Raw genomic sequence first — 27,698 nt, 5'->3', positions numbered from 1 at the left:
GGAACAACTTGTACGTTTGGGGAAGTATAGCAATCCCACCTGCCTGCCTGCGTGCCTCCCTGTGCTGGATGCAAAGTTGCAGAAATGTTATTTCCRTCTTTCCCTCCCTCTACACTTTTCTCCCTGGGGAACCCACAGGGATGGATGTGTGGAGGGAAGGAAAGAAAGAGCAGGAACGGACAAGTATCTGCATTAGTCTCAGCTACTGCCCCATTTCTGTAACTAGGACCACATAAGAAGTTTTGTAGGGAATAACAAGGCATCCAGTGGGCAAGACCTTGGGCTTGCTCTGCTAACAAAAGCCATTCTCCAAGTGGCTTGCCTGTTAGAGGGAAATGTTTCTCCATGGAATAACTTTATACTAAGTTAAGACCAGCTCCCGCCCYGTTTCTTTGCTGGGTCACAAAAATTACTGGGAACAGAGGAGATGCTTCAGCTTAGGCAGAACCATTCCCACAGTCATGATTCTGGCTGAAATTCAAGCTCAGCAGCAGCAATGGAGACTAGTCACAGTTTTGGAGTGACATTTCTTTCAAGCCTGGGGGCATCTGTGAATGATGTTCTGCTTCAGACCCACCATAAACAAAGCCCAGCACATGTATTCAATAATGATAAACTAGTGCTTTTCTCCTCTAAATACTCCTTACTTCAAATCACAAAGAGTTCCCGAGAGACTATTTTGAATGCCTCTCCTGTTATATATCATTGCAGCTTCAAATATAAATTGGAGGTATACTTCAAAATTCTACCAGACTGAGGCCTCTGGCAAGCTAAAGATTTAAATATTTGTTCTCTGCTGTCTTACAGGGCCCTGGTATGTTGGCCTTCGCGACACAATGCAAGACCATAGTGCACTGTACTCTTTCATGAAGAGTATTTTCTCTAGTATTTTCTTATGTAAGTGCTTATAAAAACTACTGAGATCTTAACTACTTAGAAACAATACTGAGATCTTAATATTTAACATGCACAATAGGGGCACACTTTAATAATTTTTAAAAAATGTTATCTCCTTTAAGCCAGCTGTTGTCTCTTTCTCAACTTTCAAACAAACATCGTTAATTTTTCTGACAAATTATCACAGCAAACCAGTAAGAGTTAGTAATGTAATGCCATCTTCGTCCAACTATCTTTGCTTTTGAGAGCTTCTACCACCTATTTTAACATACAAAATTATAAACTTAAGTTTTCTTTCTATCTACAAAATGATGCATAACATGAATCTGCCACAATGTTTACTGTCTGAGTTTGCAGCATTAAGGGGAAAAAAATGAGCATAATAATGAAATCATACGTTTCCAATTTTCTACACTACATTAAACAGCTTTTACTTCTTTTTCTTATGAAAGTCATTTGGTCAAATGTCAGATCTCAGTTGCATGTAATTATGCAAGTAAGAATTTATCTCCCCCCCTGCCCCCCAGTGACTAAAGCAGAATGGAAATAATCTGCCTGTGATAAATCGTTACATTAGGTGACCAGAACTCACCTGAACAAATGTAAGTGTTACAGAAGGGCCCTATGCCACCAGATGGCTGCCCACCTATTATCATGGCAAACGCTAATGGCAATGACTCTTGCCCATCATGTCCAAATGCTTCAGACGTACTCTCCTAAGCTGGTTATAAGCCAAGTTCTGATTGCACATAGTGTTGCATGAATGGAGTGATTAGAGAAAGCATTCGGTTCTACAGGAACGGAAACCTACCATATGGTATTCTACAGGTGGAAAGAAATTAAACTTTTTATTTTGATAAAACAGAATAATTACACGCAGTTGCTCTGACACTGTGTCTATACAAAGCTGAAATAATTTCCCTATTAATGGCTTAATACGCAACAGTTCGCAACAGTAGAATACCTTGGTTCGGATTAGGACAAGGATATTATATGCTACAGAAGATGAAATGAAATATTCATTCCACTCCAATCTTCAGTACTAGAACAAAAAAAAAGTCTAAGAGAGAAGACCTTTCCATATTACTTTGATATTGAAAGTATTACAACAATACACCAGATTAATTAAAGCTGCAACTTTTGTCATTGTGACTTTAATTAAAGAACAACAAATGGAAGCACAGAATTAAACTGATAATGTAAAACTCTGGGTCAGTGAACTGACATCAAAGCTCAGGAAAATTAATTTCTACTCAATTCATTAATTAAATGGGTAACACATAGAGAAGGTCGGTAACATTCTCCAACCTTACCTACTTTAAATACCAAACTGACATCTGCAACAAAATGATGTACACAAATAATAAACAGTTCCACAACTTTTTTCCATCATGGCATCAATACGGGCTCTCCAAGCCTCATTTACTGGCCTAACACCTCAGTAAGACAACTATTATCTTACACTAAAGTAAAGCACGTGATGATAATAGTCTAATATAGCAAAGAGGCTCCAAAGCAGATGTGTACTGTACAAGTTGCTGCACAAACACAAATATAAAAGCCCTCTTCCAGAGAGGGCAGAAATACCTAAACAAAACAGTGGATGTTAGGGAAAAATAATACACAGAAAATAAACAATTTAAAGAAAAATTAGATGCGACTCGCCCAGCACCACAAGGCAAATTAAGCTAAAAAAGGAAGCTATCAAATGAGCTAGAAGGCTGGGTCTCACAAAAAAGCAAACAAACAAGCAAACAAAAATCAAATTGTAGGGTAATGCATACATGATACTCTTGTCCCCTGTGAAGATTACACTGCATTCTCATTGCATTTATTTTCCTTTATTACTTTAAAATACTAATGAATAAATGTCCTATCACAGAGTTCTATAAAAAAGGATTTTTTTTTGATCTTGTCTGATYGCAATTTCTAATATAAGCCCATAAATGAAATACTGCCGTCCATCCCTGACCAATGCAGTTGCTCAAATTAGCATGCTATCTCTTCTATTCYCTAAGCACTTCCAGGAATCTTGAGTAGAGTCTACTAGTTTATACTCATATAAATATTTCCAGTTGAAGTATCTGCAATGTCTACAATGCAGCCATAAGCAGGTAGGGAGAGCAGAGAAAAAAACATGAGCAAGCGTGAGGCAGCTCACCCTCAGCTCAGTGGACAAGTAAGAACAAGCAATATATAATAGGACAAAGAGCTATAGGCACATTCTATTAGACTTTATCTTCCCTTCTCTTTTTTTTCCCCAAACCCTTTCATTTGCCGGTCATCTCCCCCCTTTCATACTTGTCTGTGGTCCTTTAATTTTGAAGGACTTGATTAAYAACAGCTCTGAAGAGTTTTTTTCCCCTCATACAAATGCATGAGCAATTTTTAAAAATTGCTTTCAAATCTATGAACATGGTAAATTGAAACTTCATAGAGGCTAGTCAGGCAGCAAGTTGCAGCTGCTGACCCAACCAGCTCAGAAAGGTACACCTTTGTCATCCTGCATAGTATGTCCACACTGATCTGTTTGTGCTGTGACCCAGATACACACTATCTTATGATACCAAATTCAGGAATATTTCTTTTTACTTCAATAGCACTCATGTTTAGCAACTCCAGATGTAAATCGCAATTAACTTAGTCTCCCACGAGGAATACTGTTTTCCCCAGTMAGGAAAACTGACCTGCCCATAGTATGATAGGAAATCTGCAGGTCTCCCATTTTTGAGGCAACGTGTGATATTCCACGTGATGGGTCACAGAGCAGGACGTAGAGCTGTCAAATGAAGCTGCACCTGGGAGAAGTGCACGTTCTAACAGGGCTTACTTCATGACAGGGTCCTGCTAAGAGGCACATACTTGGTAGCTGCTACATGGATACCAAGCCTCTTTATTGCTCTAAAATCCCACACAGCACATGAACATCTGGAAAGCTGACACGACACTGCAGTGAAAGCATGCGGTATATAAATGCTGTGTAAGGAGGGGAGGAGAAAGAAGGATGCGAGGTCAGGGATGAAAGCATGTCTATCACAGTTAAAACTGAAAGGTTGTTCTCTTTAATCTCACTACAGTATCTTCAGCCTAAGACTATTCTTCTTGCATTCTCAAAAACGTCTTGTTTGTTTGTTCAGTGGAAAAGAATTATTTTCAGAAGTGCAGTTTTCTGGCCCCCAAAGGGGAGGGAGACCTAAATACCGTATGATTAATATTATTTTTTTAAAACATTACAAATATGATCCTTAATTTCACATCAACAGAATTCATTCTCAGGAACTTAGCCTTAAGAGCATCTATGGAGAATTAAATGCTTGCAGTGCTCAGATATTCTGTAAATTAAACAAAGTTCCCCATGCTGCAGAGCTCTGCCTTCATGAACACCATTGCACGACACTGACCTATGAGTACAGCCCAGGTGAATATTACCTCTTGGAAACAACTGCAGTTTCTCCGACAACCTTCACTATCTACGAAAACAGTTGTAAAATTCTACTATACATTCCTGTTTAGAAATTTATAGACAAAGATCTATTTTTTTAAACTATTTCTGATTTTTTTGACAAAAGGAAACCAAGAAATGTCACATTAAAAATAACACAGGCTAAAAGTTTTATCCTTAATGCAGTTGTGCTTCTCTCCACTATAGTGCAAGTTTAAAGGTGGAGTCTCAGCTTTTAATTTGAATGTCTTTGTCTGTGTCAGAATTTCAGTATTATTTTAATGTGAATTAATGCCTTTGATAGATAAAGGCTTTTATTAGATGAATAATTTGGAAATGCTCTTTAGAAATAATATCATCTTAGAAGATTTAYGCTCTGCTCATTATCTATTATCATAGCATTATTCTGCTCTCTATTCTTCTGTAACAAAAAGTCTAAAGATTCCAAAAGACATTAAAAAAAAAGACCTGTAGTTTCTATTCAAAAATAGGGAAAACACCTTCTAAAATTATCAGAAACAAAGTAAGAAACTCAGCTTTACCAACCAGTAAAACACTTTCAACCCAATGCAATTTAATATGTAATCTGGCTTTCTCCTCTTCTTCCGCACTTGCCCCCATACTAGGCAGTAGAACYGCATGATTCCTGAATCTCTAATTACATTTCATACTCATCAAGGTCTTGCACAGTCAGTTGTTTGCTTTGATTCATCTGCCCAGCGTACAACAGCAAAACTTCTTTTGGGAAACAGACAACTTGTRCATGTCTCTTTTGCTAGCACTGAGCTGCCCTGCACAAGGAATGASTTACAGTCTGTGATACCTATATGAAGGAGAAATCTCAGAAACCAAGCAACTAGTAGCATCAACCACCTTTTCAGAAGGATACAGAACTTCAGGTGGAATGAAATTTATAAACAAAACCAGTAACAGCCAGGAATATAACTTTTTTGCTACTATATAAATGTGCTGAAAACTATTACAATCTAATTCCTTTGTCATCCCATTGGCTCTCATATTTAATCTTGAATTTTGGATGCTCCCTGAAAACCTTGTTGCCTTTCTCTCCAGTTGTTTTTACCAGGATTATCTTGTTACATTAGGCTTCTGCACTGAAATCGGCACATCAACTGATTAAAGTAGCACAGACTATTTAAGATCAAGAATGCAGAGCTGATTCTCAAATCAAGTCTATGCATCATTTATATCCACCTATTTGCAGCAAGAAGAAGAGGCAGTTTTCATCCTCTTTTGAAAAGCTGTGCACCTGGTTTCAATCATTAAGAAGGRAGGTAGTAAGAAGTCTGATGTGTGGCTCCTATGGGGAAGCACCAAGCACTGGGAACTTCAGTGCAGTCTATGTGCCTGAAAAACTCTACAGAATGCTTTGACTAATATATACCTAAACATGTAATTAGGTTATTCTTAAATCTATTACCAGAGGTACGCAAAACTCTACTTCTTAATCTTAGACCTGAACAGGCATTCACAATGTGCATCCAAAACTCCAGAATATAATACCTACGATGTTTTTATTTGTAATATCTGATATATCTAATTTTACCTGTAATCTTTTTACCTCCATCGTCTAGTGGGGGAATAATTTGGTGCCATTTACTGTTCAGTCTCTTTCCTGTTAGTTCAACCTTACAAAACTGTCATGGATATTGAACAGTAAATCATATATTTCAAGAGAGACTGATCCTTTATTTATGAAAGGAGACAAGTGAGGGAAAATGATAAATGTATATAACTTAATGGATGGTAGCGGCAAGGTCGATCAAAACTTCAGTTCACCCGCCCCTATAAATCCAAGAACAAAGATGCTGAATGATATGTAAAAGGTGGCCATTTCAGAATTAGAAGAAGAACCAGTGATTTTTCACATAACATCYGACAAACTGAGGAAAGCATATGTCACAAAAGTTCACTTTTACATCAAGCCTTCTTCAGGGAAAAAAAAGGAAAAAAAAGTCCTATATGGTGGAAATATACCTTGTTGGATAAGTGCTTCTGCTGCAGGTTCCCCAGAACCTACATTTACATACTCTTCATTAGGATGCTTTCTGTTGTAATGCCTCTTCAGGGAACCAGATATATTGCAGGAATAATGGCAGTGCGCACAACGGAAAGGCTAGAAACAAAAAGGAGAACATTAGAACATAATATAGATGTCCTGGYTTCCTCCGGAAACAGATCTAAGCCACAATAGTTTGATCCAGAGAAACCATGCTCATTCCTGGTTTAGACATCTTCCAAGGAGACCTTCCAGAACGCTATATAAATGGAAGTTATATCTAAATATTACCCAGAAGCTGGTACTTTCTATTATGTGCAAGACACCAAGTATTTTCAAGATAATAAAATCACTACCTACTTTTCACAATTGCGCTGTGTGTTCTCATAATTGATGATCACAGGTCTGACCAYGCAAAAGGCTTTTTACTACAACTAAATTTACTAGAGGCAAATAATCTGTTTCTTAGCTGCTATACGCTAAGCAACTTTGGTCTGAAAAGGGGGAGTTAAAATAAGTGAGGGTACAATATGACAGTACAGCCAATCTAATTTAAGGTACCTCCAACTGACAGGGTTGATCTCTTCCCTTCCCTTCCCTTCCCTTCCCTTCCCTTCCCTTCCCTTCCCTTCCCTTCCCTTCCCTTCCCTCTTCAACATACTCCCAACTGCTTTCCTTCCACTGGCACTTGCATTCATCCAACCACTTGGTGACCTAGTTTTAGGAACTGACCTGGCAAAGAAGTAACCCTACAAAATAGTCATTCATTTTTTGCTGGTTTAGCTCCTGGAAATGGTCAGATAAAGACCAGTTCCAATGCAAGGGAAGGCTGTGAAACATTCTTGCAGCTCAGAGAAAGGGAACACCTTTTCAGCAGTAGATTAACATAGCAAACACATTCAAAGGGCAAATTCCTAAAAGAGATATAGTGGAATTTTTATTAAAAAATTATTTTATAACATACCTTTCCCATCAACTGATAGGGACAGAAACTGCCAAAGAAAAAAGTTTAGGAAAACAAGCTTTTGTGCCTAAAGATAGTCTTTGAGGATGACCCTTTGACTGAGATATATAACAGGTATACAAAGCTAGATAGAAGCATTCGGGTCCTGAAAYGGAACACAGACATTGATGGAAGTGCTTGAGGAGAAGTCAAGTACCTCAGTACCTCAAGTACCAAGAATGGGATGCAAAATGCCCCCCACACTGCAATGGGACCCATCTGGTCAACAGAAAAGGGCTGGTACAGGAGCGTTTATGAATCAACCAGACTTAAAGCAGGGAAATGTCTCCAGTCAGGGTCCATGGACCAGAACCTGCCCCTCAAGTTGTTGCTCATGACCTTCCTTCAGGCTCCAAGCAGCAAAAATAAGGCAGACAAATGGTGTTCAGGTGCCCGTAACCTTACAGTTCAGAGAATGCCCTAACATTCAGCTATTCTATTTTTCAAGAAGGAATACTTTCCTTGTCTCTAGCAGAAACTGTCATTTTGAAGAAAATAATCCAGAATTCTTTTGGACACAGTGCTGTTCTTGTACCACTCTCATCATATTTGCATGTAGTATACTCTGTCTGCCATCAGATAGCAAGATTGCAAATCGGGCGGGAGGGGAGACATATCAATTGTTTTTCTAAATCAGGTTTTGTACAGTTAATAGCACAATACCTATAGCTCCGTGCAAAMAGAACACCTGAGCACTATGGATAATACACAGAACAAACAAGAAGAAGAATATACCCATTACTCTTGCAGTTTCACCACTGTCTGCAAATTTAGAAAACTTGTTGAAAAAGGGCTGGGTTTTTTTTTTATGTCCCTATTGATTGTCTTGAGCAAACCGTATGACAGCAGCGCWACAGCAGCTTTATTACACTACCGCTGCCTGCAGTGCAAACTCGGATGGAGCTGAGCTAGCACAAACGGCAGTGGGAGGGCTGTCCCACACTCTCGCTGTCAAACGGCCTTCTCCGTATACGCCTGCGTTCTCCTCCTTATTCATCAGGACATAATGCCAGTCTGAGATCAGAGTAACTTACTATGGAAACATATTCAAATGAATCTATAAACACAAATTTCACTATATCAGAGATTGTAACAAGGTCACAACTGTCTGACAAGTATGCGTTGACTGCTTATAGGTCCATGTGAATATAAAGTCTAGTAYAGCCACACAGAAGTTAAAAATGTAATATGAAAAGTAACTTTTAACTTTGTTTCCCTTCCAGTTATTTGAATTTTGCAATCTTTTTTTTTTCTGATTTTTAAAAAGCTTTTTGCTCTCCACACGCTGACTAAAAAGATGCACAAAAACAACCGAAGAAACAGGCTACAAGCAGATGGATGCTGGTAGACACTTGGATTACGCTATTGTGTAACCGATGATGTCCCTGAAACAGAAGGAAAAATGAACATGGATGACAACTTGAAAATTTTCTGAAAAGACAGAACACCACCTTGGCCCTTGGATACTTTACAGTTACAGAAATCTTTAAACATGCTTGCAGCAACAATAGATATATAATCAGAAAAAATTGTTAAAAATTTGAACGACAATATTCTTGACAATGCAAATTATCTGAATGTATCTTACAATCAAAAAACTGCCCAGTACTGATATTGCAATAAATGAGTGAAAAAGACTCAGCACTCGAATTTGATACTAGTGAAAAAGAACATGCACACATCACTGATTTTCATGCTATTCTGCAAGCAAGTACAATGCTTTAAGTATGGAGAAATGAATGAATGAATGAATGAATGATAGATACATCTGAGTGGAACTTCTTTTTTATTTGAAATATCAATCCTGATGTTCTTGAAAATACATTAAATGATAAAGTTATGTCAACTACAAATGCTCTTATTCAAAAGAGACTTTAAAAATACACTTGACTCTAAAGACAYAGGAAAAGCAAAGAAAGGTTCAGCATAACTATACATTGTTTAAGCTGGTCAAAAAAACTTATTGAAGACATGTAAAAACAGCACTTCAACAACCTGACAAGCATTAGTAAACAGTAAGTATATACCAAAACAAGTTAATCTTTAAAATGCTTGAAAATCATTTTATATCAATGCAGCAGTTTTGTTTTAATCTATCCTTCCTTTGTCATTTTCAGCTTCTTCTGAATCTCTTCTAAACTACTTAGTCTCCACTGCCTTTCAGCTTCTTGTACTACGACCCAACAGACTTCCTAACCCTTAATTCAGTTCATCTCTGGCTATCCACATCTATTCTGCTACTTCACTCATCTTTCTGTACCTGCCTATCTTTCCTACCACACCATCTTCTGTCTTACCTTCTGCTTCACTTGCTTCTCCTTCAAATTCCACGCAAGTGCTACACAAGCACTATATAGGAGGCAATGCACTACTAACAAACCGGTTTTGAACTCCCTTTGACTCCTGACTGACCTGTTTCAGTGCTTGGCAGTTCTCTTAATAATGCATTGAATTTTTATGCAGGCTGATACAGAGGACTGAACAGAGGTGTTGGGTCAACAGTTCTCAAGACAAACAAACAAAACCAATAACAACAACACAACCTATCCGGAGGTCAGAACCAGCTCTGTTTCAAGAACTGCATTATAAGTCCTCTTGTCCCATTAGCCATTACAAGATAAAAATAGTATACTTCCATTTACAAAAAATCCTGTAAAAAGATATAATTCCAATACAAAACTATAAAATTAGGGGGAAAAAAATATTGTTCAAAATGTCTCATCTGTCTAGAAGACTTGCTTAATTTTCTTTTTAAATGTCTGTCTTCCAGAATTTAAACTGTAAATCAAAAGAGTGTCCTCCTTTCTGCTTTAGGGCGGTACATAGCATTAGTTCTTATTAAGAATGGCTAAAGTGTACTCTTTACAGAAACAAAATAATTTTTTCGATAATGAAAGATGTTGCACATAAAAAATAGTATGATATCTTCAGTAAGAAATATGTTCATTGCCAAGATAAAGTGTTATATTTTCTATACATACAAAATACTGAATTTTTCTAGAATAGAAACTAGTATCATTTCTACTTCCTGAATATAACATTTCATAATTCATTGCATCAAGAACTATCATGCTGAGAACCAATGCGAGATTTAGGAATAAAACCAAACTACAGTTTATGAATATAAAGACTATCTCTAATCTAAACACTTCACAGAAACATTAACAAGCTTCAAAACTCTTTCCAAGACATGTTTTAGATAATCAGAGTGTTTTAGAATTAATTTTCTCCAATTTTCTTCAAGTACAAATGAACTCATCTATAGTACATTAGACTGGCAAAGTCTCACAGAAAATTAAGGTGGGAAATCAACAGTGATGTATGGGATTCAATTTGTTACTTCCCTAAGACACTTTGAAATACTTATTACATTAGTTCTCTCAAGGACTGGCTGTCAGACAACACACTAGTATTTGTTTTATATTGCAAAACATATATATTTTTAGGCAAGTAAAGATACTAAATATAAATTGTCCATGAACAAAATAATTCTAGTATACTGCTATTCTATGTTGTATTATCTCAGTCTGAATGTAAACTCAAAATTCCCTAAATATTAAAACATTAAGATCTCAAAATTGCCACAAGAAAGGAATGTTTGCCAGTTTTAAAACTGTTATCTGAAGTTCCATGTACTTCTAAATGAGTTATCATTAATCATGATTTATTTGCTCTCTTACCTTGAAAGAGACATGTTGTTCCATATGACGTAGGAGTTGTGGTTTTTGGGCAGCTGTATAGTCACACACGGTACATTTAAACTGCTTTCCTGAAATGGGAATAAAAAACGGATTTTTTTTTTTCTATTTAAGTTCAGAAAACTACTTATGATATTTCTTCATAAAGAAGATTTCCAAAAAGGGTAAGAATAAACAATGAACAACTGAACTGTGAGTTTGGCACCTGCTCTGAAAAATTCTGGTAAAATAGAGCTAAGGGGAGTAAAGAAGAAAAAAGGGGTTTTGAGTGTCATCTTTAAATTATAAGCATTAATTAGCAGAGATACTCCTAGGATAGTCACTTGGGGAAGGAGAGAAAGAATTATTAGAGTATAGCCTAAATGGAAGAAGGAAATCAATGATTTATAGCTGCAGGCAGAGATATTTTGCTATTTGTAAAGCACATTTGTAAATCCTTAAAGGACAGATATTTGGTCATGTTCAATACATGTTCAACCTACTTCTGTCCCAAGCACCTAACTGTTATGGCTCAAATAAACTTAAAGAAAAGTTAAATATATTTGATTTATTTCTGGTTGGGTATGACATATTATTCTTACGACAAGATTTGTTTACATATCTAGCAATACTCTTCCAGCAAGGACTCAAATTACCCTCAAAGAGATTTCTACATAGGCTTAATCCTGAATACATGGAGATATAAACTATGTCATAAAATAAAATTTGCATGGCAAATAATACAGAGACCTTCTGCTCCAATATTTTATTTCTGCTTCCGTAGTTTTGAAAACTATGGACACACTTTGTTCCATCAACAGCAGAATGCATGACAACTGTTTGGCTTGTTCATCATGAATTTTTGTCTTTTCTCACCTAAATCTCTGGAGTAACCCTAAGTCTCCCATGACAGTCCCCCAAAGCAAAAGGCAGCACATACTGAGACTAGTTTATACTGCATATACACTGACTTGCAAGCTGGCTGCTACCAAAGAGAAAGGATAGTGGCCAAGATCTGTCTCACCTGTTCTCAGAGGGTGCTAATTTGTATTCCCGTATTTTAAGCAGGCACAAATTTTTCTCAAAATGTATGGAGCTAAAGTAACCATGTGACTTTTATCCCTCTGAATGAGATGCAAAAATTATATAGTGGACAGGATGAGGGGTAAAGACAACGGACGCAAGCTTGCATTAACATTGTGTCTTCACATATCAAGCTACGAAGTCATTGACAGATTTGAGACAGTCCGTGTTTGTCAAGCACTTTGCAGAATGAAAGCCTGAGTCATAAGTACGTCTTCTATACCATGTAGCACAGCAAATAGAGTCAATGCAATTTATCCATAGTGTTTTGTGAAAATGATCTTAAAACTAGGAGAAAAGTATTACTCTGCAGTTCAGGAGTGTTCTCCAAAGAAAAGGTGCTACTTTAAGTCCTACAAACAAGACAACAGTATTATGTTGCATTCGTTGTATACTTGAAGCTTCTTTATGTGTCTATGAGCCTCCCAGTCAAACCTGAACGCTGCAGGTCCTAACCATCCAGCCTGAAAGAGCAACAGCACAACCRAAGAACAGGAACTGGAATTTCACCTAATGAGAGGTGAAGCTCAGAACATTCAGTCTAGAATTGAAGTCAACAATTTTAATAGAGGGGATGATTAATGACAAAGAAAATTTACTTAGAAATCAAATGGATTCCCTGTCAGTTGAAGTCTTTAAATCAAGCCTGCTCAAGACCTTCTACAACCCAGCAAAAATTCAATGCACAATTATTAGATTAAGTTATGGCCTGTATTCTGCAAGAGATCAGACTCTGTGATCCTMAGAGTCTGCTTTTGGCCCTGAAATCATTAGTCTGAGTCCTTCTTAAAGTGAAGCAAGATGGTCAGATTTTGTCACGACGTATTTCAGAATTCTCTAAACGGGACTGAATTATCTCTGACATTTTCAGGAAACATCTGTTGCTGTTTGTGGCTTTGCAAAGAGTAAAACTCCCCAATATATTCCCACTCTGTAGGTTTTCCTTACTTTCCCCTCCAAACATTTTCTCTTCCAATTTTTTTTCCTTATGATTTTAAATAGCACAATTTCTTTCCTTTTATTCTCTGGTTTTCACACCTCTTTTCTCCATATTTCCTCTTTGATAGTACTATCAGTCTTGCTAACTCCTGCCAAATTACAAGGTGTGTATAAAATACTGAAATACTGCATCCCTGTACCAAATGCTCATGGCTGGCAAATTGTATTTGTTCAAACTGGAATAAGTATGTGTTTAAAAAACAGTCAGAAGAACTGAAAAGAAGGARGAAGAAGTAGAATACAGAATATGCTATATTGTCATGAAACCGTTCCGTTTTCTTTAGGTTCTGAATCTTGATCAAAAGAGTTGCAAGGGTTTTATATTGAGCATGAAAGCTCCCATGAAACACAGCTAAGGAAGATCTTGAGACAATTTTTTTTGGTATCTAATTAAAATAATGAAAACCAGCTTCTCTGGTTTATTTCTAATCACAAACAGTGATAAGACTAGACTTCTGAATTGTTTTCTGTCATGTCACTGTTGAGAGGAATAAAGCTGACAGAAAGCTACTTTATATTCCACCGGTTAAACTGACCTTGCAGGGCTGATATTTGAACAAAAATTGCCTAGATTGATAAGCCAGGAAGACAAGACTCAGAAACAGCTGAAGCATCTTTTAAATTCATTTATTTGTGAAATTACTGCAGAATACCAGATGTACGCTAGCAAGAACTTCTGAAGTGCTGTCACTATAGAAATAGACTCTGGGCAAAGAGAAACCATCACCATTCAAAAGGCTGAAAGTCCCTTGACAAATCATACAGTACATTTCTGGCGACAAATGTGATCTTATTTTCTGCAAGTGTTTGAAACATATGAAGAGTCTATTGAGGTAGACTTAGTGAAGACTCCATAGGTGGCGAAATCCTGTTCCCAATGAAGTCAATGGCAAAACAAATTTTCCAAAGGTGTGGGATATTTCCTGGAACACTTTTGAAAGCACAAAGAGCAAGACAAGAGAGAGAAAGTCGTAGATTTACTTTTATCAATCAAAAAGGGAGGTGCATTAATAGGGAAGCTGCAGTCACTTCACATATTGCAGATGACGATGACAATCTGAAGCCAGATGGAAAAGGTTCCTGGTAATAACATTGCCTCTAGAGTCAAGGCTTCAACCTTGTAAATGTTAAAAGAGTATAGTATTCTTGCATGCAAAGAATATTTAAAATCAGCTGCACTCCTCTGATCTAGACAAGACTAACTCCTGCAGTACTATACTGCTATTCTTAAGAGTGTCAAATTTTCAAAGCAGCCTCAGTTGAACTGCAATAATTACTTACACACATACCTATTTTGTTCAAGAAATAGCACTCACTCAGGAAAAAACAAAACAAAACAAAACAAAAAACTACTTTCATTGCCAAATTACATTATTTGGATATGCTGGCTTGTGGAAACAAAAAAAGTAGGTTTTGAAACGAAACCATATGAGAGGATTTTTTTAGGGCACCATAGAATGACATCATTTTTTCTATACAGTCTGACTATGCTCCAGATTTAATTTTAATTCAGAAACCCCCCCCCCCCCCAAAAGCAACCAACAAACCCCCAACCAGGAATCAGCTGAGGATTGTATTTGATAAGTGAAATAGTCAATTCCCGAATGCATAATTTAGATGGATGTGTAACACTGCTTGTTATTGACCAAGTTATTTGAAAATATTGAAAAGCACTTTTTGAATGAGGAATGATTTACTGGCTCCTGTTAATTTGGCAGTAACTATATGCTTTCTAAAATATATTTCATACCAATGTAAAAATGAACAAATCCTCCACTAATTATAAATATACATATAAACAAATAGAGAAAGAAATATCACTGAAACAAAACCTTCACTTTAAATAAATTCTAAAGATGTAACAGACAGCATATGCTTCATGTGAAAGGACAGTGCTAATGGATAGGCAAAAATTTTACCAAAAAAGAATTTTAGTGGAAGGATCAGTAAAAAGTGGGATTAGGTTTCACGAGGTTGCATTAGCAACAGACAGATCAGGCTACAAAGTCATAATGAAGGTCAGCAAACTCATCCTGCTAAATCATTTACCCTAACTTGATAATCACAGAGGAATAAAAGTATTGCTATACCCAAATTTGGAAATAAAAGACATTATTGTTTTACTTTTTTCTGGTTTTGCACGTCCTGTCATCACCACGGAAATACCACAATCCCTGAGTAAAGGCAAATGCAACGATAGAAGATATGTGTTTTGGTTATGYGATCCAAGGCTAACCTCCGTGAGGAGCCCAGAGGCACGATGAGGGGCGGAGGACCCCCAGTCGCCTAACCAGAGCAAAGCGAGCACCGTCGCTCGGCTACTGCCCGGGCTACCACCAGGAGCCGAGCAGCACTGTAAACCCCGCAGCCGTTGCTAATAACCAGGCACGRGCTTCGTACCGAGCCTGCACACCTCGGGACCGAGGCTTCGCAGGCTCGCTTCATCTCAACCTTTCCTGACCTGCCTGCAGCGTTGCTTCACGTAGCTTCAGCTGTAACAGCGATTTCTCTAAGTGACCAGGTAGCTATGGCTAATTTGTTTTACTTTTGTTTATCTTCGAATGCTACAATCATATTTATGACTCTAACACTGTGACGTAGTACAGAAAAACGCAGGCCTGGTGCRACAGCAGAGGCCTTGAGAAGTGGAGACACTTAAGATGTGGTGCRGAGGAGTACGGGCATGGGATGACAAGAGACGGGGCGCAGGCTTGGCCCTGGAGACTCCATGGCTATAAACAACTCGCACGTGGCCAGTTAAAGAAATTGCAGACCTGAAGTTGGACAAAACTGGTTTTAGAGGTAACAAAGAGGACAAAGAAACAGAATCCAACATATTGGTTGTGTATATATATTTTTATACACTGTGCACTTATGTGCGCGGTGCAGGTGTGTCTATTGAGAACACACGCTCAGCCTTGCCAGTGACGGGACGTGGGGAGACCGAGCGGCCGCAGCCTCGCCTCCGTTGGTGCTACTGGATTTGGCAGCTCCAAAAATAYTCTCACGGAAGAAAGTAGTAAGAGACTGATCAAAGCACTACTCTGATTTTCAAATTGCCATTGAGATCAACTGTTCTCTCTAAGAATATACAGGGATATAAAGCCAACCCCGAATTTCAGAAAAATCAAGTATTCTGGAGACAGCTAGCTGTCTTTCTTCCACAGAAACTAATTCTGCAGTTTTCAGTTATTACACAAAGAGAAGTGATCTTTGTGAATAAACAAAATTTATAAGTAGTCTCAGTGTTCAAAGGAAAGTTGCTCATTAATTACGTCCTACCGTATACACAGTGTTTACTGCCCTAATACAAACTTGGATTCAAAAACATGCCCTTACCATCAGCAGTATGAAGGAGTTTATGGCTCTTCAAAGTGCCTTTTGATTTGAACTTCTTCCCACACATATCACAAAGGTGTGTTTTCTCAGTGCTGTGACGATTCATATGGGCTTTCAAGTTACTCTTGCTGCGAGTGGCGTACTCACAGAGAGAACATTTGAAGGGCTTGACACCTAAAAAAAAAAAATATATATATATATGAAATGAACAAACTATACATTTTGATGATGGGGTGGATATTCACTTGCAAGAAATTTAAGATTGTGTGAGCAACACAAGCAACAAGGTCAAATTTTTCAATTTGGATGTTTACGTTTAAGAAACTTTATTTATACCTTCTGAGTAAATGATACTGAGCTCTTGACAGCATCATTTAACTTACTAAGAGAATTGGCGTGCTGCTTTTGGAATTAAAATACTTCTCTAGTGAACTCAAGTACTGAGTTTAACCAAGCAAATATTTATATTTTGGTCTTGATATGTCCTTTATTCRTTTAAAAATGGAATCCAGTTTGCATAAATTAGTGTGTAACTGGTATACAAACCAGCTATCACTCTCTACTGCAATAAAGAATATGAAAACCTATTTTAGAGGACTGGTTGGTGAGGTATTTAATATATAAGCACAAGTTAAATGTGCAAAGCTGTGGTTTAGTATTAATTAGCATCAGTTTTGCTAAYGGATCACTCAGTAGTACACATTCTTTTTTTGATAGAGCAYGAGCACTTATGATTTCATTTCTTTCAAACCAGCCAAAGCATGTAATAAAAAGAGAGATGGAAWATATCTGATCTAGCAGAAGGTCTACAAGAACAAAATAAACACTTCAAAGAAAAGTTGAATAAATCTGAACTGGCAAAGTACCGCAACGCTTTGCGTCATGGAGCTCTGGCAGTTTTRGGCTGATATTCGTGGCCTTAAAAGTAGATTTACAAGCAGGAGGAATTAGACCCTACTTTAAACAGACTGTAACTTTTATTTTGGAATCAACTCCTATYCATCTCACTCTCTCCTGCTAGTTGGATTAGGTGGGTACACCAAGCTTTCTCAGTAGCATAAACAAACTGTATCTATAAAATACACAAGCAATTGTTCTAAGGCTAYAATTTAGCATTGCCAAAATTCCTTAATGGATTAAAGATAACTGGCGAAGAYAACTATTACAGTATAAAGGCAGGTAAGCCCATAGTTAAGGTTTTGAAAGGAATCTACAGTAGCAGTATRAATGTCTGAAGTATCTGCATGAGCACAAATACTTTGGAACCAAAATATCAGTTTGGGAGGACCAAAGCCCATTATCCCCTTTATGCAGAGAAATGCATAAAGGATCCCGAATCATGCTCAGAGGCCAGGGACAATCTGAGCCATAGATTATTAACTGACTAAAGACCATAACAGCTGTCTTCTGCCTGTTATAAGAACAGACAAGTTGGGCAGACACAAAATTTTATTGGACATCATTTTCAGTCTGAGAGATTTTTAACCTGTGCGTTGCTACATTCCCAGAATTTATCTCCAGAAAGTCAAATACATGATCAACATTGTCTTCAGGGTTTTTCAATCACTGCTTATCCCCATTTCAGCTATCCACCATGCTTAGCGTGATTTAATTAATACGTACATAAGTTATTAATATGCAACAAAACAACTGGATTTCAATTGTTTTATTGACAGATTTTTACACCAAATATTTTCAGAGAAATATGAAAGAAGCAGTAGTTATTTATGAGGAGTTACAGCAAGTTACCGGTTATAAATGACTCAGTATGAATTTAATTCACTTGCTACTCACATTTATTATACAGTATTTTCAGGATGTTAATGAACGACTTTTTTGGAGGAAAAAAGAAAGGAATCAGAAGCTAATTAATTTCTACTTAACCCTTAAACTGTTTACGCATGCTGTGAACATGCAGTTCCATATATGATCTAGAATCCATTAACTAATTCATTAATCTCTACTGTAGCTTAAATTTTAAGTTTTTGATTCACGTATAGCAATAAATTTGAATTCCTTTTCATGCCAGTGAAGCTTTTGTGAAATACGAGACTGATTATATGAATGAAAGATTAAAACCATAGCTTTACCTTCATGAGCCCAAATATGACGCTGAAGGTCTGATCCATTCTTCATAAAATAAAAATCACAATAAGGACATTTCACAGCTCGTTTTCCAATAAGTCCTTTCAGCTGAACTCTTCGGCCAAGAATCTCAGAAATAGTACTCATTGAAACCTCTGAGGGAAAAATAAAATGTAATAAAAAACAGAAAGAYGTAAGGGAATTTGTTCTAGGTAATATAACTAATATGGAAGAGCTAGGTTCYGACTCATTTCTACTTTTTAAAAAGCTTTACTTCCACTCCTGCTACTCAAATATTACCTGAACAAAGAGCACAGCACTATTAATYTAGGATCTTTTGCTTTAGGGCTTTTCGGATGTTCCTTCCTTTCCTACTCATCTGGGTACTCARTGTCCCTGCCTGTTAGAGGAAGGGTGGGGGAAATCAAATCTTGGGTGTGCCATTGGTTTAGAAATCATTTTCCAGCTACGAACTTTCTCAGTAAACTAMTACAGCAATCATTTTCTTCAATATTTTTATAAGACTTCATTCAAGATTTCACGTGAGATTTCCAGCGATGTCAAGGATCTGAAGACTTTATTCCCTTCCATCACAGCTATGATCATCAGGATGCCTGATAATTAGGATCTTTGAAGGAAAACCAAACCAAACCAWMCAAACAAAAAACAAAAATCCCCACCATACTCACAGAATAAATTGGATTGRAAAGGACCTGTAGAGGTCATCTGTCCAGCCCCCACTCCATGCAGGGCCAATTTTTAACTGAGATCCAACAATTAAGTCAGGTTGTTCAGGGTCATATCCAATCCTGTTTTGAATGTATCCCAGGATGGAGATTCCACAACCCCTCTTGGCCCATTCTAGTGTCTGACCACCTTCACTGCAAAAATTATTTTCCTAATAGCTAAGCAGAATCTCCTTGCTGCATCATGTCCCTTCTCTCTTGCCCCTTCACTCTACAGTTCCAAGAAGAGCCAGGCTCTGTCTTCTYTCTAATCTCCCATCAGGTAGTTGAAGATAGCAGTAAGACTGCTCCCTCAGACTTCTCTTCTTAAAGCTAAACACACTTATCTTTAATTTTCTCCTCCAGCTGACTTAATATTTCAGGTATCATAGTGAAAACAAAAAACATTACAGACAAAAGTCTGAAACCTCACCTCCTTTCCATGGYTTAGATCCTTGATCCATGACTGCAGGCTAGTATACCTGCTTAGTAGGGACCTTTGAAAGGTGATTCCTCTAACGTCTCAGGACTATTAACAAATGTCATACTAAATCAGACTAAATCAGTATGACCAAATGTCACACTAAATCCTTTTCAGTGGACAAAAAGGCAGATAAATCTGKGAGTTGAGACCAGAACCCAAAGGTGGATTTAGTTTGAAATACTACCCTACCAAAGTCTGTTGGAGATTTCTGTCCCACTGACTTCATGGGGTCAGAATTTAACCCCTATGAAAAACTAGAAAAGAAAGGAGTACTGTTTAATATCATATTTTCTACTTGACAAACAGAAATGGAAGAGAAGAGAGAGAGGGCACGCAGAATGACATTGAAAAGGAAGGCGAGGGAAGCTCCAGAAATAGCATTTTTATGATAAATATGAAATKGTCTCACTTTAAATTAATTTTTGATATGTCCTTTTAAAATTCAATTCCTTTTAACATTATACATTTTTTCCTTTCATTTTTATTCTTTYCCATTTGCAATTTTAAAAACAATTGCATCCATTCCACTGCAGYACTTGATAGTTTATAACATCAGGACCACCAGACTCCTTACATTTATTTGGCTTGTAATTAAATATGTTGTAAGAATAAAGGATTTCCTTCTGATTACAAAGAGAGGGTGCATAGGAAAAAGAGCTCTGCATGAATTCTCTTCTATATATTAAAAGTATTTTGTATAACTACTTCATAGGCATATCTTAGATGTAATATTTCTTTAGTATCATGGAAATATATCCAATAAATCTGGTATTTTGTTGTTAAGTTCTATTTGCCTACGACATATGAATTAAAAATGAGGACATAAAATAATCAGCTGTGTAGATTTTTTTTTTTTAACTTACTTCTTTTGTAACCCAGTATTTAAGAGASAACCCATTTTCCTGGATCAAAAAAATTATGCTATACAGATGTAAAAACAACTGCTCAAACAAGTGTTTGGTTGAAAACCCAGTATGTGTGCATATTGATACACCTTTTTTTTCAGGTGAAGCTAATATATTAAATAATTTGTACAACTATTTCAATACACATTTTATTTTCATTCGTATTTCACCCTTTTTATATTGTTACTTCTTCGGAAAAGGAAGATGACTAAAAATTACTTTTAGAAGGATTCAGATACCCACTCAATTGTCCAAAGCATTTACATGAACATATTCAGCACGGCAGGGCTCCAGAGCTGACTGGTATCTCTGGAGCCCAGGCACAGCAGACACTAATAATTCAGTAGTCAACGGACCAGTGCAGACCAACGGCAGCCTGCAAGGGTATAGTACGGCTGATATGTCACATTAGTCGGAGAGGCCTCATATTCCTCCCGGCTGATGCAGCACGAAAGCTTTACAGGCACAGCTCTTGGGCTTAAGTTTCTGTGCTTGCTGGGTGACGCACCTCCTGACTACAATACACCGCAGCAGCCTTTTGCCATCACAAACTGTTGCATGAGACACGTCCCCTGACATACGACAAGCCCTCCACCAACCACACCGTTGTAGAGTGGTCTGCAAATGAAGAGGTTTGGGAATGAGAGAGATAAAGTGGGAGCTGGCCTGAGCTCAAGGTGAAGAAAATTGTTTAAAACACAGGTCTAGCACTATCTAGTGGCGGTAGCAGGATAAGGGACTGTTCTACCTATCATATTTTATTTCAGACAAAGACCATAGCAGCTGAGACATTTTAATTGGATTTTTCTTTTCCCAGACACAGATGGAGCATGGCCAGCATTTTCCTGTTTAATATTAAATTATGTCAAGCGATAAGTATCACTGTAAGAAGAGCTAATTAAAATATGTTAGTCAATGCAGTCAGCTTTCCATTACCCACAGTAACAGTGGGCATGTCTATCCAACATAATACAGATACTGGGAGGGAAGTGTGGCCACTCCAATTTTGTGGCTCTGCATAGAGTTCAGACCTGCAGATTTAACCCGGTCCCTGCACTAGTCACTTGAGTACTTTGGCACTGAGCTCCCAAGATTTGAGAAAGTCCTGTTTACTCAGGCACAGCACACTGATTTAGCGCATTCACGTTATGCTGTGCTTGAACTGATAAATCAGCGCACTAGAAAGCAAGGTATAAACAGAGTGTGAATGGACTGTGGGGGTTAGCTTGGATCCACCTAGGCTCGTCAGCTTCAGCTTAATCCTGGCTCTACTAGATCACAGCTGGTTCCAGCAAGAGCCCTGGGTCTGGAAAAGTTTATTAGCTTTGGCTCCACAACATGCGCAAGTGGCTAAACAGACTCCAGGCTTCAGCTGGCCCTGGATGTAAAGCCCAGTCACACCCTAACCAAGCACGCACCAAGTCAGCTCAGGGACCTCCGCGATTCACCTGGATTAATCTACAGTCATGCTGAACTACTCACAGACAAAATAATGTGCAATCAGCTCATTTTTCTTAGTTTATATATGGCCAATGGGAGGTTTGATTACTCTCTTGAGATGTCTCATGTGCTGTTATAGGATGCCTATGTGCCTAATTACAGGCTTCCCAATGCTTAATTTGAATTCACCTAAATCCTCTTCTGGATGGAAACAAAGTGCTCTGCCAGATGACGACAGTGCTTCACATAATTACCAGATATACTCCACAGCACACAAGTTGGAACAATAACTTTTTTCACTCTAAATTCTAACAATCTGCAAACCTAATAAAATTCTTAACCTAAGCCAGTCACATTACATATACAACTTCTCTCTTTCTTCAGAACATAATCACATCACATTGCTCACTCTAAACCTTTCTTCCTCTATGGCAATAGACTGAGAAATTTTTCTCTGATTTTTTTCTTACCAGGGTGATTTGTCTTGATGTGCGATTTTATAAGTCGATCTTCAGAAAATGACTTCTCACAAACAGGGCAGGAATAACTCTTTTTGTCCTTAAGGGAAAGAAAGACAGAAAGAGATTACGTTATCAATCCACCAGTGTAATCACTACAGTCATTACACACTCAATAATACATGGTTTTCAACAAAGTTATAATTGAAGGTTCTGGTTTTTTTGCAAAAAAATTAAGACATTTATAACAAAATAAATGAACGAGCAATATGGAAGTACTCTAAACACATCATTAATCCTGATTAATGTAGAGCTCCAAATTACAGCACATGAGAAAATGCACAACAAATGTAAGCATTAGCTTCTACCTGACTCTTTAGAGAATCAAGAGTTGAAAGACCAAGTCATGTAACTGAAGTTATCTGATAGTAGTTCATTTCATAAATCCACCCTCCTAAAATATAAGGTCAGATCTCATTATTCTGAAGACATCTATCAGTAGGTGTATTTATAATACAACTTAATGGTCTGAAATTGAGCAGAAGAGTTAATAATGATAGATACCATTACATAATCAGTGTCTATATTTTTTAAATGTTTGATAAATAGTCAGCATTTTATATATTAGTGGTATTGTTCCACTATTTTGATTTTAAAACTTTAAGGCTTTTCCAGCTTATATCACTGTCACTGATATTAAAATAAGATTTAACACCATCAGACAAGTTAAACTAGACAGCTTTGATGCAATTTCTTTCTACATGCAATTTTAGTGTAATTTCTATTATGCAATTTTAGTGTAATTTCTATTGTGACTTTAGTGTTGTTACAGATGCACCTAACTCCACATAAAAAAAAAAAAAAAGTAGGACAGCTCTCCATTAATTGGAAAATTGCCCAATTTAAAATATTCTTTGCTGCTTATTATCTAACTTAAAAGAGGTTTCTCCTTCTAGGAGCACATGCCGATGCAACAGACTAGATGTCTAAACAAAGAATGAGTGGGTCACCTAATCACCTCTGCACCGAGTGAGTGGATTATCAAAAGAACGGACATAGCAAAGAAAACCAAGATAGTTTTGAACTAGGTAGACAACCAGGTACATACCTGGTGGGAAATACGTATCAACCAAACCACCAGGAGATCACTGTAAAAAGGCAAGCTGAAGCTACATAACAGGTATTTCACTCATTATTTTAGGAAGAGAGAAAACTGTCAAGAGCACAGAAGGAAGATTATTGTATCAAAAAGAGACTGACACCTGAGTTATGAAAGAGAAATTGGGAGGTAATAGGAAATTAAGGATCTTGGACTCTTTACCAGTCTCTGACCTGAGACCAAAGAGCATCTCTGAGTAGCAAGGAAAATGGGACAAGGAGGTTGTATGTGGTAGTTAAATGACTATAAATGGACATATGTCTTAACAGAAAAGCAAAAATTGAACAATTATCACGGGAAACAGGTTTTGAAACATCAGGTATTTGAATACCATAAAGGTATTTGCATTCAGTATCATGCATCTCTGAGACAGAAATCCATACACTGAAGTGCCTACAAGGTGAAACTTTGAGGTAAGAAGTGTTTGAGCCACCGGAAGGTTGGGAAGTGAACCAGGAGACCTGCAACACCTGGGCTGCACAGTTCTAATTCTGTGAATGGGTAACAGCTTCATAGCCCGCAGCTGGGAATCACGAAGCGAAGAGAGTTTACTCAGACCAGCAGAACTGTAGGAGCGCATGAGCTAACCGGATTCCTAAGGGCAGCCTAGCTAGCGTCCAACCACAGGAGCTCTGCTGGGATCACATGCCGTGCTCCAGATAAGCATGGGGATCCACTGATCTAGCTAGTAGACCAAATTGTAATAAAAAACTGCTCTGGTAGCAGAGACATTTGGACTTACCCAAGCACTTGAAACCAGGACTATGAGAATTTTGAATACTGGAAAAACAGAAGTAGCTCTGGAACTCACAGGTTGAAGTAACAGTAAATTTAAATTTCATGACAGTGGGATATGACATATGTGATATGAGGCTCTTGCGCAGTTAATATGGCAATGGCACAACAGAAGAATTCTGCCTGAGCTGTGAGAAAGTCATTTGCTGCAATGAGAGCAACTACACCAGGGAATGGTGGCTTCTAGAGGATTAACTTCTTCAGTAGAGTAACTAGAGTATCTTGCTAAGGTGGAGATGACACAGTCACCATTTTGAGCCCTGAAAATCTCAGGTGAAGAAGGAATAATAAAGAATACCAGCTAGTGTTCAACAAGAGATCTTCAAGAAGGGTGACAAAACACTCTCAAAAAAGAGCTATCAATTTGGGGAATTTGGGTCTCTCAAAAGATATAACCCATCATCCCTAAATCTGATGATTCTGGACTTCTGAATAATAATCAGTAGATTAAGTCTAATAAAATTGTACAGTAGTGTTTGCACCTTTTTAAATGTTGGATTCAAGTATCACATTTGTAGTTTGAAAAGAACAAGAACAGTATAAGTATAGTTATCATTTAGGGGCTGTTCAGGGGCCTTGTGAAATCTGTTGGCAGATCTTAGTCTATTCCTCAAATATGACTATACAAGCGGTTTGAAAAATTAGACTATATGAAAAATACAGTAAAATTTCAATGTACAGCTGGGTGTTGCTAGTCTTTTCTCTTCATACACTGTATCAAGTATTTCTCAAAGTGCCTGGAACAGTAAGACAAATACATCTTGCTATTTCATAAAGTTAAATATGAAAAATAATCCACTCCACAAACACTACTTCAAGAAAAATGACGTTCATGACAACTTTAAATTCTTGCTATTGCTTTCGGGGAAGGTGAGGCCATAAGCCTATGCCTGGCAGAAAAAATTCAAAATTATCAGTAAATGCATCGAGAGCTGCAGAACTAACATGACCGTACAGTCACCAAAATCACATTTTTCCACATGACCATGGTAAGAATTTTTTAAAAAAACAAAATAATCCAAAGAGCTTTCTTCCAGCAGTTTGAAAGTTATCTCTACCAAGCTATAGTACGTGATCTTCAAAAGGGGTATTCTTTGTAGTAGCAAACAGATTGCCCTTCTGAGCACAGAGCGCCTTCAAAGCCTATCTGTCAACCTCCGCTCTCCTACCGAGTGCATCCAGCTGAAGCTGAACCTCTCACAGTTGTTTGTCCAGGTCAGTGTCACAGACTTTTGGAGCTTACGTTATTGGTTTCGAAAGCTTAAGAATATTCCTGCCAATGCCCTGAAGGCTTGCTATGGTGCTAGTCCTTCAGAGTAACCCCATCGCTCTCAAAAAAAGTCTTTAAGAATTTCTCTGTTGCAGACTAAGTATTTCAGAGCACTACAAGGTCACAGCACAGAGTCCCAGGAAAGGTCTCCCCCACCACAGCCCTAGCTCTTCTGAGTACCCTTGCCATAGACAGTGGCAGAGGCACTTTGAAAAACTTAGACTGATGCTTTAATAATACCTCCATCATGCTCTCAGCATCCAAGTTCTTCTCTGGTAACAGTGGAAGTAATTTATCCTATGCCTTACCAGAATGCCTGTGTTCCTGCCTTTTAAATGCCTTTGCGGGTTTTTTTTTGGAAGGACACAAACAGAAGCCAAGTATCATGAGATGGATCTACCTTTGTTAGAGAGCAGCTGCATAATCCACCCAGCTGCTTCAATTTCGAAGTCACATCCACACTTCCTGAGAACTGCTTAATCCCCCTATTAGCCAACTTGGGAAAATAAAAGAAGCTTAAAGATAAAATAATTCTAAAATAAAGTCAATTTTGTGACTGAAAGAATAGTTTGCATTCCATATGTGAGGAACGAATTAGTTCATAAATGTTCTTAAACCCTCTGCAGTAAGTAGTCTATTTATCACAGAACTTCCTTGTTTCCTTATGCTATGCTTCATTACAATGTAAGGCTATTTAAACAGGAATCACAATGCCTTTCTCTTTATATAGATGAATCAAAATTGTGCTAAGAAAGCATCAACTATATTGCAATACCTACATTATATTGTAGTGAATTTTGTTTCTCTGAGGCACCTGTTTCAAGATAATTCAATAAGTAGGAGTACCAGTATACAGTCATGAAAAGAAAAATGAGAAGCCTTTGGATACATAGCTCTTAAAACAACAGATCACTATGAAGTTAATTTAATGAATCAAAGAGTACCAAACATAATGTACCCTGCAAAACATCAAAAATGTTAGCAGGCTATTATACTGCAGTCATCAATAAAGAGGCACTCTGGAGATACAAATATCCTATAAATATATGCAGAAAAGTACATGATTATTTATAAATATATACACACACACACACATTTATATAAATCAATCACTATATCATTATATATTCATGATCACTATATACATATCACTATAAATTCATGATCTATATGGAAATTCTGCCACTAATTTCAAAACAGACTGTGTGAACTCTTGAACTGCTTTGTTACCAATTTCATTAATAGTATAAATTAAGACCTGCAACAATCCTTGGCCATAATAAAAATTATTCTGGCCCAAATTAGACAAATATCATACAAACAATACATTCTGCTCCTTTTAGTAGTAGTGATATTATTTCACGAGCAGAAAATAAAACAAAGCTCTACTAAATATTGACACTCATTACCAGATGTGAATATTTCTGGCCTGCTCAGGGTCTCCCAACTGGATTGCTCGTGGAGCAATCAGGACAAATGGACTATACTGGTTTATAAATTATCTCTGTTCCACTAATATTCCCCATGCTTAAATAGCCTTGGTGAAATGAAGGTCAATAGAATATTTTCCTAATGCTCAGACACACTGCACCAGTGAAGGTAACTTTAAAGAAAATGAACTAGGAAAAGAGACATGTGGCATCATTTCCCTCCCATATTTCAATATTTGTCTGTTACAACTCTTCCAATAAGCTTTCAGGCACACACACATATATGTACATATGTGTATACACACATACTTTGTATACACATATGTGTATAMACATCCTCACATATTTTACGCACATACATAAAACAACAAGATTTTACAGAAGCTTTTACGAGAAATTTGGTAACACACCTCTATTTTTATACAAGCAATAACTTACATATATGTCAAAGCACCAAAACAAAGAATAAAGAAGCTAAATAAAAAGGAAG

At 37.4% G+C, this 27,698-nt stretch overlaps 1 protein-coding gene across 10 annotated transcripts in view; it reads right to left on the bottom strand.

The window, feature by feature from the left end:
* ZFAT (zinc finger and AT-hook domain containing) overlaps nucleotides 1-27,698 on the bottom strand; it is a 138,422-nt gene that overhangs the window by 16,116 nt on the left and 94,608 nt on the right. For 9 of the 10 annotated variants that reach the window (XM_026057085.1, XM_026057088.1, XM_026057086.1 and 6 more), the window contains 5 exons: nucleotides 22,567-22,654; nucleotides 18,548-18,697; nucleotides 16,458-16,631; nucleotides 11,040-11,128; nucleotides 6,335-6,473 (listed from right to left, as the gene is read on the bottom strand). In XM_026057085.1, the coding sequence (XP_025912870.1) occupies nucleotides 6,335-6,473; nucleotides 11,040-11,128; nucleotides 16,458-16,631; nucleotides 18,548-18,697; nucleotides 22,567-22,654 (640 nt within the window). Of the gene's footprint in view, nucleotides 1-6,334; nucleotides 6,474-7,332; nucleotides 8,745-11,039; nucleotides 11,129-16,457; nucleotides 16,632-18,547; nucleotides 18,698-22,566; nucleotides 22,655-27,698 lie in introns of those variants that run through there. The other variant, XM_026057093.1, reaches the window with a different exon arrangement.

Source organism: Apteryx rowi, unplaced genomic scaffold (assembly GCF_003343035.1).
Source record: "Apteryx rowi isolate R43461 unplaced genomic scaffold, aptRow1 scaffold_136, whole genome shotgun sequence".
Lineage (NCBI taxonomy): Eukaryota > Metazoa > Chordata > Aves > Apterygiformes > Apterygidae > Apteryx > Apteryx rowi.
This window is presented reverse-complemented; position numbering and strand designations above follow the sequence as displayed.